Genomic DNA, 14,003 nt, shown 5'->3' with positions numbered 1-14,003 from the left:
GGTCTCAGTTTATAAGTTACTTCCTCAGAAAAACTAACTTCAATCTTCCAATCAATCAAGGTAGCCTCCCCATTACTCCTTATCACATCACCCACATTAATTCTCTATGTAACACTTAGTACTATCTGATAGATTGTAAGTTTCAACATGGCAGGAAACTGTCTCATTCATCACTATATTTCCAAAGCCTAGAACAGTGTCTTATACACAATAGGTACTCAATAAGTATGTATTGAACAAATGAATGAGATCAAGGAGGCAAAACAGATGGGATCCAGAGCACAGATGGAGGGATTAACCTTGGATAATGTTCCTATTACTATTGCTGTTTAAGAAACCACTCCAAACTTAAAAGTATGAAATAACCACCTTTTTATTATGCCCCCAAATTCTGTAGGTCAGGAATTCAGAAAAAGCCTAGTGAGGATGTCTCTGCTCCACAATTTCTGGGGCTCCAATTTGGAAGTCTGGAAGGCTGTTAGTGACTTGACAGTTGGGGGCTGCAATCATCCACAGGTTCGTTCACTCTCGCATCTGGTGGCTGATGATGCCTTTCGGCTGAGACCTCAGCTTGAACTGACAGCCAAAACACCTACACAAACTCAGGCTTCTGCACGGCTTGCTGGTTGGGTTCCAAGAGTAAGCACGCAAGAAAATTAAGCACATGCTGCATCACCTTTTATCACCTAGACTGGAAAAATCACTTTTGCTCCAGTCACAAGCATGCCCAGATTAAGAATAGGGAACATCAACCCCATTTCTTGAGAAGAAGAGTGTTAAATTCACACACTAAGCACATGTGGGATGGGGAATACTTTTCCCGCCATTTTGGCGTACTCCAGGTATATTGTGACCAGTTTTGTTGCCATTCACACCCCCAAACTGACAATCCTTGGGAGAAAACAGAGAAGAGCAGCCTGAAGACTCGGAAGATTGATGTTACAATTTTACAGTTGACTGGCAATTTTTATCTTCAACTCTGTAAGGACAAATGGAAATCTTTCCCAGGTTTTTTTGTTTGATTTTCTTTTTAAAATCACATTCTAACATTGTCCTTGGGGAGCTTGGTGGCAATGGGATGGCTAAGTCATCCGGGCACCACTTCATATGCTGATGAGATTTTCCTTTCCTTTACTCTTCATTGTAAATTTTTCTTTCTTTCTAATAGCCAAATTCATTAGTTTGCTCTGAGGGCAATTAACACCCAGGTGATTAATCCAAGTATCATAGGAAACATGATTTAGATTTTTTTAATGAGCATTGAAAAACCAAAACCAAAATACACTCATCTAGATTCGATTTTGTCACAGGTGGGCTCTTTGATACACAATTGGAATTCTTCAGCAGAGATTAGCTGCCTGTGGTTTGTGGGTCCATTTCTTTTCAAGTGTTTTGCCTGGTTTGGACGGAAACAGGTAAAACCCATGGTACTGATTTCTCTCTTTGTGAAATCTCTCCATTTCACATCCCTTGCCTCAGACACTGCTGTTAAAATTCATGTTCTAAACACTCATCTTTTTTGTTTGTTTGATGGATTATAAAAGAATACTTTGCCTGTTTTCATTTTGAAGCACAAATAGCCTGCTTGGTTACTGAAAAGAGAGCTAGACAGTTTGCGCACAGGCGTTGTTAGGAATTCAGATTTGTATTATGACATTCTGAAGTCCTAAGCTATGTTGTGTAAAAGATTCTATCCCATACCGTTGAAAATAGCTTCACAGTAATTATGGTCAATACTTATGGAAAAGCTTAAGGTTTGTATATACAAAAGGGACATTTCATTAAGAGAAGAGGATATGGAGAAAAAAATATCATGAGAGAGGGAGATTCTGTCAATTAGTACCTGCTACGTGCATTAGGGGAGACAGAAAAGTACAGACACAGCACCCTGACTTTACAATTTTGTTAGAAAGGAAAAAGCACCATGCACAACACAATGAGAGAAGCATTATGCGCTTCATATTGTGGGGTTCATAATGAGGTTCACAGTTGTGCTCAAAAGAAAGAGCAACTCGGGTTGGAATAATCTAGGAAGGCTCAGGGAGGAGGTGAGACTTGAGCCAAGATTTATAATAGGCTGGGGGAAAAGGGACAGCCTTCCACAAGAGGACAACAGCCAGGGACAAAATTCTGAGGTCTGAGAGAAAGGCATCCTTGCCTTGAGAGCACCTGTGGCCCAAGGTCTTAGAAGATGGGGATGACTGCTGTAGAGGACTAAAGGCCTCCACCTGTGCCCAGGGACAGGACGAGTGAGGTTTTGGGGGAGCCTGCCAGGGAACCTGACTCAAGTATTGCTTATTTTGCCAGGGCTGAAGCAGGTATTGAAGTCCTTGAAAGCAAGGCTTATGTTGAGAATTTTGATACATTAATCTGATTAGAAAGGACTAGATTGGGAGGATACAGAAATGACAACCGTGCACCCTGGAGTAGCTTCAGATTTTATCTAGAGCTTCTGTCTGATTGGGAGGGAATCGCTTGTGTTTATCATAGCACCTGACAGAGGACTGAGAAAATTAAAATTCTCCATATCAGAGAATGGGGAGGTGGTGTTGGAGGTTACGGGGGCCTTCAAACCTCCCAATCAATGTCTGTCGCAACTCTTGCATACTTCCTCCTCTAACTTTTGGGACACAGCTCTGGTAACTGAACTGTAAAGAGAAGGTAAGAACTGGATGTGATGTTTATTATACTGCCTTCTTCTCAACAGCCAGAAAATAAAAACTTTTTAACAATTTTATGCATTTGGAAACAGGCATAAATTGAAGAAGGAGATTTTCAAATTGACGTGATGCAAAGAGCAGCTGGGATTTGAATTCGAAATCTGATGATCTCACTGACTAGTTTGGCGTCCTGGGAACACTTCAGTTTTTGTGCCTCTGTCTCTCTATAAGCAAAATAGGGAATTGCGAAGGAGATTCTCAACTGGCTCGGACAGCATCTCCCACGCCCGTCACCTCTCGCGGGCCTTTGGAAATGTGTGTGTAGGGGTCAGGGGACGCGTTTTGGACTGTTACAACGACTTGGGAGTGACCTAGCAACCAGTGGGCAGAAGCCAGACACCAAGTGTCTTGCAATGCCTGAGGCAGCGCCGCAGAGGAAGGTCTTGCTCCAGATGCCACAGAGCCCCATTAAGACACACTGATAGTCCCTAAGCATCCTTGCAACTGTAACATTTGAGGACTTCGCTACGTCTTGGGCTAGGAGCCCAAGCCCTGTCGTGCACTCCCTCACCCTCACCAATGGCTCACTCACTCATCACTCAGGATTCAACTTGCCTTTCACTTCTCAGAGATACCTTCCCTGGTGCCCATCCCAATCCTACTACATTGTTTTATTCTTACTTGACTGATGTCGGCCTCCTCCGCCACTCGGTAACCTCCATAACGGCAGGGGCCGTGGCTATCTGTCGAGATCACGGTGGCACTCAGCAAATACTTTTTGACTACACAGACGAAAAGCCGCGGAACAGACAAACGACAAATGGTGCGAAAGCACACTCAGCCGGGGCGTGACGTCACCCCGCCCCTTCCGCCCCTTCCCGCCCCTCCGGGCGCCCCCTTCTCCTTGTCTGTGTCTGTTTCCGGCGTTTCAATAAAGCTCGATTCGGCTCGAAGAAGACCTGTTCTTCCGGGAAAATGGCGGCTCCCGCTCGTGCCCCGGAGTCCCCGCCGGCCGCGGATCCGGCGCCAGCAGCGGGGGCTGCCGAGGAAGCCGAGTGCCCGCCGCCTCGCCAGCCGCAGCCCCCGCAGAATGTGCTCGCAGGCCCGCGGCTTCGAGCCCCCAGCTCCCGAGGACTTGGCGCGGCGGAGTTTGGCGGAGCTGCAGGAGATGTTGAAGCGCCAGGAGAGACTTTTGCGCAACGAGTAAGCTTGGGTCCCGCCGAGTCCCTGCCAGGCTCCTTCGGTTCGGGCTGCCCGGGACGTGTCCCTCCGCTCCCTCACCCCGTCCCTTGCCTGGAAGGTGACCTTGCCTCAGTCAGATCGGCCCATTCGGCCGCGAGCGGACGGCCTGCGACCGCACAGCCGCCCACGTCCTGGCCGGCATTTCAGCTCTCCGTTGGCTCCGCGTTGGTTTTATTTACTCAGCTACCGTGTCGGTTGCCCCCAGGGAGTTCTGAATCCTACATCCTTTCCTCCCGCTCCCCTCATCGTGCCCCAGACACCTTGTCGATTTCATCCCTAGATCTTATTTGTACAGGAACCCTAGGAAATAGAGAGAGTGGGATGTAAAGAGTGGTCTATTAGGCAGAGAAAGTTTGACTCTCATTCAGGGGGCCGACTTAACAGATTTTAGCAGGGGGACTATATAATGGAAGTGATTTTTATTAGTGGTATTTTTAGTAGTATTTTTTAGGAAGCTTAATTTAGCAACTTGGTGCAGGATGGCTTGAAGGAGTAAGAAGCAGAAAGATATTTTCAGAGAGATTACCAACAAGGGGGTTGTAAGAAAGTAAAATAGAAAGGTAGTCGGGGGATTGGAAAAACTACATTAGGCGTGGAAGAATTGAATGCGTAGTTGAAGGAGAAGGCTGAAGTTTCCAGATATGGTATGGAGAACCATTAATGAAAATAGGAAAAATGGAGGAGTGGGGCTAGGTCCCAGGTTGACTTTACTTAGGGTGTGTTGAATTAACTGCTTACCGTGTTAAAAGCTGGAGAAGAGGTCATGAGGCTCAAGAGAGAGAGGAGAAGTTTGGGAAAATACAAGACTCTCAAGTGGAGAGAGATGTTGATAGTTGGAATTGTGGAAAGGAACGAATATAGTGTCACAGAAAGAATAGAGGGCCTGGGATGTAACTTCCCTCCCCATTTATTGTATAGGTAAAGAAAAGGGAATCTGAAAAGTAACTTCTGTCACTCAGCAAAAGAGACAAATGATCACTTGGGGGCTTCCTAGTAGAGACAAGTTTTTTGACTTTTGTGAGAATGGGATTTTCATCTATAGCAGTGAATTAACTTTTTGGTCTCAGGACCCCTTTATACTCTTGAGAATTGTTGAGCATCCCAAAGCACTCTTGTTTTATGGGTGTTATATTTACGAATATTTATCAATGTATTAAGAATTACAAACAAGAAATGTTTAAAACAGAAGAATACACAAGCACACACATTCCGTTAGCCGTCAGAGCAATATCATTACGTATCATGTGGCCTCTGGGAAACTCCACTGTATCAGTGTGAGAAAATGAGAGTGAAATAGCGAGTGGCATCTTAGTATTTTCATGAAAATAGTTTTGACCTTGCAGACCTGTCCACCTTCCCTTCCCAGGAAGGTCTTAGAGATCACACTTTAGAAACTGCTGATTTTTGGAATGTTTTATATGGTACTTATATGCTTAAAATACTTTTGCTGAAATTCTAATTAGATGAGACAAATGAGGCATATTCCCTTTTCTTCCTGCATCTCCTTGTTTTTTTTTTGAGGTATTTGCATAGTGACTGTCTGATTTCATTCCTGTTTTGGGGCAGTTGGAAATCAGATTTTTGCCTTAAAGATCCATTTTTCTCCCTTTGACCATAATGCTTTGTCTTTCTATCTCACGTTTCAAAACATGGCTCTAATGTATACGTGTTCTTTTCCATTTGACAGAAAATTCATTTACAAATTGCCCGACAAAGGTAAAAAGATATTAGACTCTGTTGCCAAAGTGAGAGCTGCCATTGCAGAATATGAAGAATTTAGAGGGAAAAGTAAACTGTTTCATCCTGTTAGTGTAGACCGTAAGCTAAGGCAAAGAGCAGTAGCAGGTGTGGACACGGATAAGGCCCACAACTCTGACCAGATCCTTGATACTTCATCACTAGTTCCTGGCCGTTCCTCTGTAGACAACATCAAGTCATCTAAAACAACCTCACAACGACAGGGACTTGTACATCCTACTCGCAGAGGCGATGCAGGGGCTTCAGAGGTTTGGTACACAGTGAACAGCTGCCCAGCTTCCAGCAGCAGAGCCAGGGTGCCCTCCTCGTCTGAAGCTGGTGAGCATCTCCCTCAGCATCGTGTTTCAAGTCAAGCAGAAGATCGTTCCAGCAGCTCTGACAACCTGGTTATTGATAGGTTACAAAGGATCACAATTGCAGACCCAGGTGAACACCATTTGGAAGAAAACTCGAGTCCTGAGAACTTGACAGGCCTTTGTAGTGGGCCTCAGAAGAAGCCTCATTACATGGAAGTACTCGAAATGCGAGCCAAAAACCCAGTGCTGCCACCACACAAATTTAAAACCAATGTGTAAGTACCATCGGAAACAGGCCTGTCACAGGAAGATAATGTTTGTTAAACTCAAAAATTAGGAGAATACTCTCAGTTCAGTGGACCTTTGTGTGAGAACTTCTTGTGGTTAGGAATGAGCATATTGTGGAAACAGACCAGAGGATTCATGTTGAAAAATACTTTAGTTTTCTTGCCCACATAATTGAAAAGGTTTTAAATAGCAGATGGAGTATTAAATTTCAGGATACTTAGCCAATATCTCATAATAACTACAGAGTTAGAGACTTTATTATGCTTTTTTTTTCCAGAACCATTTTCTGGTAGACAGCTCCCCCCTTTGATTAGACTGTAGGCTAAGGGAAAAGCACTAGCAGGAGCTGATAGACTTTCTCAGCAGAAGATATTTCTGTGCGCACTCGATGTAAGCAGCAGTTGCCGTGGGACACAGAAGGAAAGATTGTGCTTGCAGAGAGTTTAGGACCTGGATGAGGACCCAAAGCTTACACACTTAGAAGGACATTAAATTATATAATAACAACTTCAGGGGGAAGGGAACTGAGAAGGGATTAGAAAAACTGAAAGCAGATTCAGGCAGGATCTAACTAGCCCTGCTTCTAAATTCCTTGTCATAGTTTTGTTCTTGAGATCTTCAGAAAAAGAAAAGCTCTTTGAAGAGAAAAGAATGTTATTTACTTGTATGCAAATACTGGTACCTGCCCAGATTTCAGATACAAAGTCAGCCGCTCTGCCTGTCTTTGAAAAACTGAAAAAGTCTGGTTAAAAATACCTAAAATCATTTTTTTATTATTATAAAGAGACTTTAAAGTTTAATCCTACCCCACCGTTCATTTTATTTTAACCTCAAACCATTTTGTTTCTTCAGTGTAGAAAACCAGAATTATATTACATTAATTTTTAGTTAGGAATAGAAAGTAATCTTTGATCAAGTAATCTTTCATCTTATGTGCAGTGAGGTATCTCTCCTCACTTCTAGGGAGACAGAAGACCAGAAGCATCATCTAGTTAATACATTCAACAGAGAATAAAACGATCCCGGTTCTCTATTATGGTCATGTCACTGGAATTGAGAGGGGGATAAGGGAATAGCAATGAGGGCCACAAAGGTTAAGGAAGTTTCTGAGAGACAGCCAGCCACAGAGACTTGTATGCAGTTATCAGGAAAGGCTGGGCCCTGGTGAGTCAGTATACCGTAGACAGCTGGAGGTTGGGAAGTGAGATGAGGTGGTGTCTTTGGGCCTCCTGCACGCTCTCCTGGCTCCATTACCACCTGGGTCCTGGAGGCTGCCCCTCATCTACCTGTAGCCCAGGTCTTCTCGGAACTTCAGATTTGCATGGCCTGTTACCTGTGGAACCTGACCATGGCGGTGTATGAAGTGGAACTCTCATTTCTTCCCACACTGACTTTCTCATACTCCCTAAGTTAATAGTGCCACCACCTTGGTTTTTTGTCTAAAGTATCTTCCTTTTCCCTCATCTCCCTCTGCTAGCCATGAAGACCTACATAATATATATCCTTGACCTTCTTCTCTAACCATTCTTACCTTCATCTTCTCCCCTGTCTCAGTGAAGGCTCTCATCCCTCTCTTGGGCCATAACTGTGACCTCTTTGGCCTCTAGTCTTAATTCTATCAGTCCATCCCCTCCTTGCTTCCAGAGTGAAATTCATGAATGCTCATCTGAACCTGTTACACAGAATAGAACTCTTCACTGTGGGCTGGACCCTCCCTCCTCCCCAGACTATCCACTGCCTTTTCCTACTCTTCCGCCTCCAGTGCTTCCTTTTGTGCTGCAGCCTCTTGCCCGTCCCTCCCAGCTGGGATACCCTTCTCCCCTTTTTACATGGGGAGCACTTATTATTCCAAGACTCCTCAAATTTTACTCTTTTGAAGCTTTTCTGACACCCTCCCTGTCTTCCCATTGGAACTGGCTGTTTGCTTCTTTATGTTCCAGCGTACCATGTACAAATGTGTATCATGGTACCTGTGATACTATATTGCACTGAAACTGTTTACAAGTTTGTTTCTCTCTACTGGGCACTAAGCCCCTTTGCAAATGTTTTTGAATGAAAAAATGAAAAGATAGCTTCAGTTAAAGTGTAAGGTTTGAAGAGAGAAGGAAAAGAGCCTATCTGTACCTATTATCTGTTAGAGCAATGAATGAATTGTCAAATTACTCTCCGAAAAGCTCCCAATTTAAATACTCCTGTTTTTGAAGTAAACGTGTTTAAAAAAAGGGGAAGATTTTATCTACAAATGTAAATATTGGTAAACGGTTTACTATTATCTTTGTGGAAGAATTAACTGCTAAGGTTAAAGGGCACTTGTGTGTGTGTGTGAACGTTATAAATGTGTGTCTATAAAAAGAAAATGGTCTGATGGTATAACATAAGTTTTCCCTTCTTCAGTTTACCTTCACAACAACATGGTTCACCGAGTGATTGTCGGAGAAGAGGGTCTCCTGTGTCCTCAGAAGAAAGGCGGCGCAGGGAGAAGCAGCATCTGGATGACATCACGGCAGCTCGGCTTCTCCCACTTCATCACCTGCCTACGCAGCTGCTCTCCATAGAAGAATCTTTGGCGCTTCAGAAACAGCAGAAACAGAGTTACGAGGTATTTAGGGTATTAATTGTTTCTTGTCTGTGTGTTGGATGTTGCTTACTTAAGTCAGAATTTACTCTAGGTAGTTCAAGGAGGATGGCATTTAATTGAAGGGATTAGGTACTAGGGAAATGGTCAGCTAATGTCATTAGCTCTCAGACATGTGCCTCTAGCTTTCAGAGGGTCTGGAAGTTGCTAGAGCTGCAGGAAACAGCTGGAGATGATCATAGCTACCTGTAACATCAAAGTGGTATTTACCAGGAAATGTGGGGAGACAGCTGCGGAATCTCACCTCTCTCAGAGCCCGTACTGTTAGGGTAGCAATAATATCGCTTCTCTGTCTGCCACCTTGTAAAACCAGTGCGAGAGCTTCTCGGTGGTGGACCCTATCCAAGAGCCCTGCCAAAAAGGTTAGGGAAATGTGGTTTCCAGGCTTCCATCTCCTGCATTATAGGGGAGAGCATGAAAGGGGTGGGGGAATAGTGTTGAGTCTGGACAATTGGCCACTAAGCTTAAAAGCATAATCTGCGGGCCCCTGTGAAGATAGAAGAATCTCCTACTGTTAGTGACTTGAGCAGTTTTGCATAGCACTTTCTTCAAAGATCTTTGTGTTCCGCGTGGATCTTTAAACTTGTGTATTGATAATTTGTGTACAGGATAATCTGAGATGGGAGAAAATAAGTGTGAGGACCATAGTGAGAAAAGAAGGGGTCGGATGTGCTTAGGTAGTAATAATTGGAGCCTCGAGGAAGACAGCAGCCTCCCTCCCTGGTGTTGCTCAGCTGGGTTGTCATCAGGGACTCTATACCAGTTACTCCAGAACTAGGCTTTTATTTTTGTCTCGGCTTTTCCTAAAAGCTTAGTTGGCATGGATTGGCCTTTTTAAGGCACTCCTTTTTAAAATCCACTTGTCTTCCTCTCAGGGCATGAAAATATTGCCTAGTTATGACTATAGCATGCATGAATTGTCTTTTTAAATTGTCTATATGACCTTAAATGCCTGTCCTAAGATATTATTAAGTTGAATTAAACCCTTGAGTTTAAAATTGGTTTCCTGGGTGGAGTAATAGTAGTAGCTGCCACTTCAGTCCTACCTACCCATAATATTCATGGCCTGAGGGGAAGGACATGAAGAAGTTCAAGTGATGTGGGAGAAAGCATGAGAAGGGTGAAGAGCCGGATTAGGAATGAGCATTGCCACCTGCCATCAGTTAGTGGTAATATCCTTGGGTGTATAAAGCACATTGCCAGGGTCTGCAGTTTACCTGGACTTTTTGTTGCATAGTAATGTTCATGGGACTTAATTTGGAGAGTCAGCTTTTTGTTATTAATTTCTTGATTTTCATCATGACATTGAAATGTAACTCTCAAGCCTAGAAGCCATGTTTTAATCTTGGAAAGAAGATTCTTTCAGTTGGAGCATCAGCACAGCATTAGTGGTTTTTGACCTTCAGTAGCCCAAATTGTTCTGTGAATTTGTATATACACATGCATGTGCCCACATAGTTAAAAATGCATCCATGTTTATGACTTGTGGTGCTAAGCTGGCTACTCGATTTCTCATGTAGAGGTGGGATATTTCCATGCACTGTTGTTTATTAATGGAAACCTGTAACTACAACTGTGGCAGGCTCGAGCTCTCGCCAGTGTTGCCCTCTGGTATCTGTGGTAGGCACAGCGTCAGGCCCATCATAACGCTGTGGAGAGCACCAAGTGGACTGTTAAGGCCTCTTTATTTCTGATTCTGTTTAAATGACTTCCCCTAGCAAAATTGTAGGGAGAAGATGCGAATGTGTAACTTTCTGCTTTGCTTTTTGTTTTAAAGGAGATGCAAGCCAAGCTCGCAGCACAAAAATTGGCTGAAAGATTGAATATTAAAATGCAGAGCTATAATCCAGAAGGGGAGACTTTGAGGAAATACCGAGAAGTAAGGGATGAAGATGATGATCAGTCCTCTGATGATGAATTCTGAAGACGGGCATGACAGGCATTGGGATAATCTCCTAAATCTCTGCCTGTTGAGATGTCATCGTCATACATCAGGCTTTCTACCAAGTATCAAGATCAGTGTCAGACATTGTTGAGGGAAAGAATTTTTAAAAATTACGTAAAGGTAGCTATAAAAGTAGCCCAGTTTGTCCTTCAGAAGATAACTTTCATGTGCTCAAAAAGTTTAATATTTGAATGTTGTGTTTAACCACGTTGTGTTAAAGTTTTGCACTATGTCGTATGTTGGTCTGGTATTTTAGTATATAGTAGAGCACATTTTTTTTTTTCTAAGCCAAATCTAAGCAGGTGGCTGCTTTTTTTCCTTATTATTTCCTTTATCAATTAGCATTTATCACGTCTTTCAGTGAAACATTTAGTTGTCCCAGGCATCGCCTAATATGAATTAGGACAATATAGTTCCCTCCTATTTTGAGTAATGAAGGGAGCAGTGTAGCGAATTTTATGCATGTCTGCATGGGGTTATTGAGGTATTGGCTGTGAGGTACCTGGGAAGACACCCATAGAAAATACTTAACAAATGTTTGTTTCCTTCTTCTGTCTTCCCTTAAGAAGAAACGTTATCTTCTGATTAGGAATAAGAAGTACTGTCAGTAGCTGCTGGAGGGTGGATGGTCTTTCTAGATCACCAGAGTTGCCTGGAGTAACATGAGGTTTAGGAACAGTCTGAGATGACTCCTCCAGCTGAAGGGAGTAGCTCCTCCTGCGTTTGCCTGACGAGTTCATTGCTCTTAGCAGATGATGGGTTCAGTTACAGTACAGTAACGTTTGGTAAGAAAACCTATTTTTTTTTAAAGCTACAATGGAAATGTTGTCAATACCTTGCTTTTTTTTCCCCCAAAAGAGGCATATGTAGGCTACAGAAACCTCAAGCTAACATGTTTCTGTAATTTTAAAGGATTATATAGTTGTCTCCAGAGAAATTAACACTTATGTTATCAGTTCTTTGTCTAATATGTTGGAGCCTTTAAACAGTGTTGAAGGGAAGAATAAAATATTAATTAGAGCAACTTCAAGATGTTAATGGTGATGTTTTGCTGGTGCTTAATTAAATTTAATTCCTTACTGTAAAAGAGACTGTTCACTTTAGGAAATTTGACTGAAGGTACACGTAGGACCGATGTTTGTGTGATGGCGAGGGCTCCATTCTGTATCACGCACTTCCAGTTGTGTCTACTGCTTTACCTCCCCCTTTTGTCCCCTCAAAAAGCAAATGTAAAAAGTAAACTGAGCTAACAAGTTCATTAGTTTTTAAAACTAATAGCAGATGATTTCACAACATAAATTATTTGATGTTCTTTCTTTATAGAATAACACATGTCATTTCTGGAAAGCGGGATAATACGGAAGGGCTCTCGTGCGTGTGCATACAGTCTCTTGTAAACCTACCAGCCAGAGGGAGCCCCTGTTAACCTTTGGGTATATGTTCTTTGACTTACTTTTCTATGCATAGCTAGGCGTTTATATTTTCAGTGATGTGATCATGCTGCACGTTGGTTCATAGTCTATAGGTTGTAAACATTTTCCTACATTAAATAGTTTGCATTTTAGATAGCTACAGGATGTTCCATTTTATGGGTATACTGTAAGTTTTAAAATCAACTTATTGTGCGACAGTTTGATTGTTAATTATAATGTAACCTGTAAACCGTGATGCAATCAACATCTTTAAAGATAATCATGTTGTATAAAAATGACTTATTTCCAGAAGATACCTTTCTAGAAGTGAAATTGCTAGGTGAGAGTGTAAATAAATTTTTGCGAATCTTGATATATATCACTCACCACAAAGACTGTGTTCCTTTACATTCTCGTTAGCAATATATCAAATTCCCAGAATTGAAAATTATTGTTTAAAATCTTTGCAGAATGAATAATTGCAGAAAAGGATTACCTTAAAATTTGTGTTTGATTACTTAGTGAAGGTTGAGTGTTTTTTTATGTTTATTGGCCATTTATATTCATTCTTTTGAGCATTGCATATTCCTGTCTTTCCTATATTCTCGGAGTGTTTGCCATTTTTATCAGTTTCTAAGTTCCTTGTGAATTAAGATGTCCGTCTTTTGTCATATGTCATTATCCTTTTAGTGTTTTATTTGCCTTTTAATACAGTTCCTGGTGTTTCCGTGTTGAAGTTGTTTTCTTTAAGAGCCTGCCTTTGCGCATGCGCTTGAGCATCCGTTCCCTACCCCAAGGATGCGTATGTATTTATCCTTATTTTCTGCTAATACCATTAAAGTTTTTTCACTTTTACACATCTGTAATTCAAAAGGCAATTTTCAATCCATCTCAGATTTACTTGGGGCTATTGTATGAGGTGAAGATTTAATAGTAATTTTTGCAAATGGTTGACCAGATTGGTTCAGTATTATAAACCACTATTTCCCCACTGATTTGTAGTGCTGTCGTTATAGAATATTAAATTCCTGTGTGTCTTGGGCCTATTTCTAGGTCTTCTAGTGTTTTTCACACTTTAAATAATCATGGCTTTAATCAGTGTTAGTATTTGGTAGTACCAGCCCTGTTCTTCTAAAGTTTGTGAAATATAACCTACAGAAAAGTACATAAAACAGATGTGCAGTTAAATGGATAAAGCAAACAGTTGTGTAATCACAAACCAGATGCAGAAAAACTACTGCCAGCACTCCAGAATCCTGAGTGTCCCCTCGTGACACCACCTTTGTCCCCTAGGGGTAACTACAATCCTAACTTATGGTAATACCACTTTCAAAAGAATGGTTTTACCAGTTATGTATGCAAATCATATGGTTGATTGGTTTTGTCCACTTTTGTGTTACATAAAAATGGAATCATACTGTGTGTTGTGTCCGGTATCTTTCACTCAACATTGCTTATAAAATTCATGTCACGTGTAGGTGTGGTTTATTTGTTTTCCTTGTGTTTAATGCATCATTTCATTAATACCAGTTTTGTCTATTTTACTGTAATGGGCACTTATATGAAATTTGCAGTTTTTGGCTATAATAAGCAATGCTACCGTGAGCATCTTCATGCACATAAACACATTTCTGTAGGGTATTTACCTAGGAATTTTAACTGCTGGAATATAAGGTATGCACACCTTTAATATTTGATATTCCCACCCCCCCATCCACCGTATACGAGAGTGCTAGTTCACCAACACTTGATGATGACTGACTAATC

The 14,003-nt window shown here is 41.9% G+C and overlaps 1 protein-coding gene and 1 long non-coding RNA gene across 3 annotated transcripts; one reads left to right on the top strand and one right to left on the bottom strand.

Annotated features, from left to right (window-relative positions):
- Positions 1-355: 355 nt before the first annotated feature.
- LOC139076514 (uncharacterized) lies at positions 356-3,482 on the bottom strand. Of its 2 annotated transcripts, none has more exons than XR_011528218.1 (2): positions 3,342-3,482; positions 356-979 (listed from the first exon to the last, which is right to left on the bottom strand). It is a non-coding gene; the product is annotated as an uncharacterized lncRNA (long non-coding RNA). The 2 variants fall into 2 exon arrangements; XR_011528219.1 differs by having other exon boundaries at positions 356-1,396; positions 3,342-3,479.
- On the top strand, positions 3,481-13,713 carry POLR2M (RNA polymerase II subunit M). Its single transcript, XM_070579096.1, has 4 exons — positions 3,481-3,863; positions 5,590-6,231; positions 8,639-8,843; positions 10,657-13,713. The coding sequence occupies exons 1-4, from the start codon at positions 3,481-3,483 to the stop codon at positions 10,801-10,803; spliced, it is 1,377 nt and encodes a 458-aa protein (XP_070435197.1). The 3' UTR covers positions 10,804-13,713.
- The last annotated feature ends 290 nt before the right edge of the window (positions 13,714-14,003 follow it).

The sequence above is a fragment of the Equus przewalskii genome, chromosome 1, assembly GCF_037783145.1.
Source record: "Equus przewalskii isolate Varuska chromosome 1, EquPr2, whole genome shotgun sequence".
Lineage (NCBI taxonomy): Eukaryota > Metazoa > Chordata > Mammalia > Perissodactyla > Equidae > Equus > Equus przewalskii.
Note: the sequence above shows the minus strand (reverse complement) of the source record. Positions and strands in the feature narration are given on the sequence as shown.

Coding starts and splice junctions, on each gene's coding strand:
- POLR2M (XM_070579096.1), top strand. CDS start 3,481: ATGGTGCGAAAGCACACTCAGCCGGGGCGTGACGTCACCCCGCCCCTT. Junction 3,864..5,589: donor GAGAGACTTTTGCGCAACGA/GTAAGCTTGGGT, acceptor TCCATTTGACAG/AAAATTCATTTACAAATTGC. Junction 6,232..8,638: donor CACAAATTTAAAACCAATGT/GTAAGTACCATC, acceptor TCCCTTCTTCAG/TTTACCTTCACAACAACATG.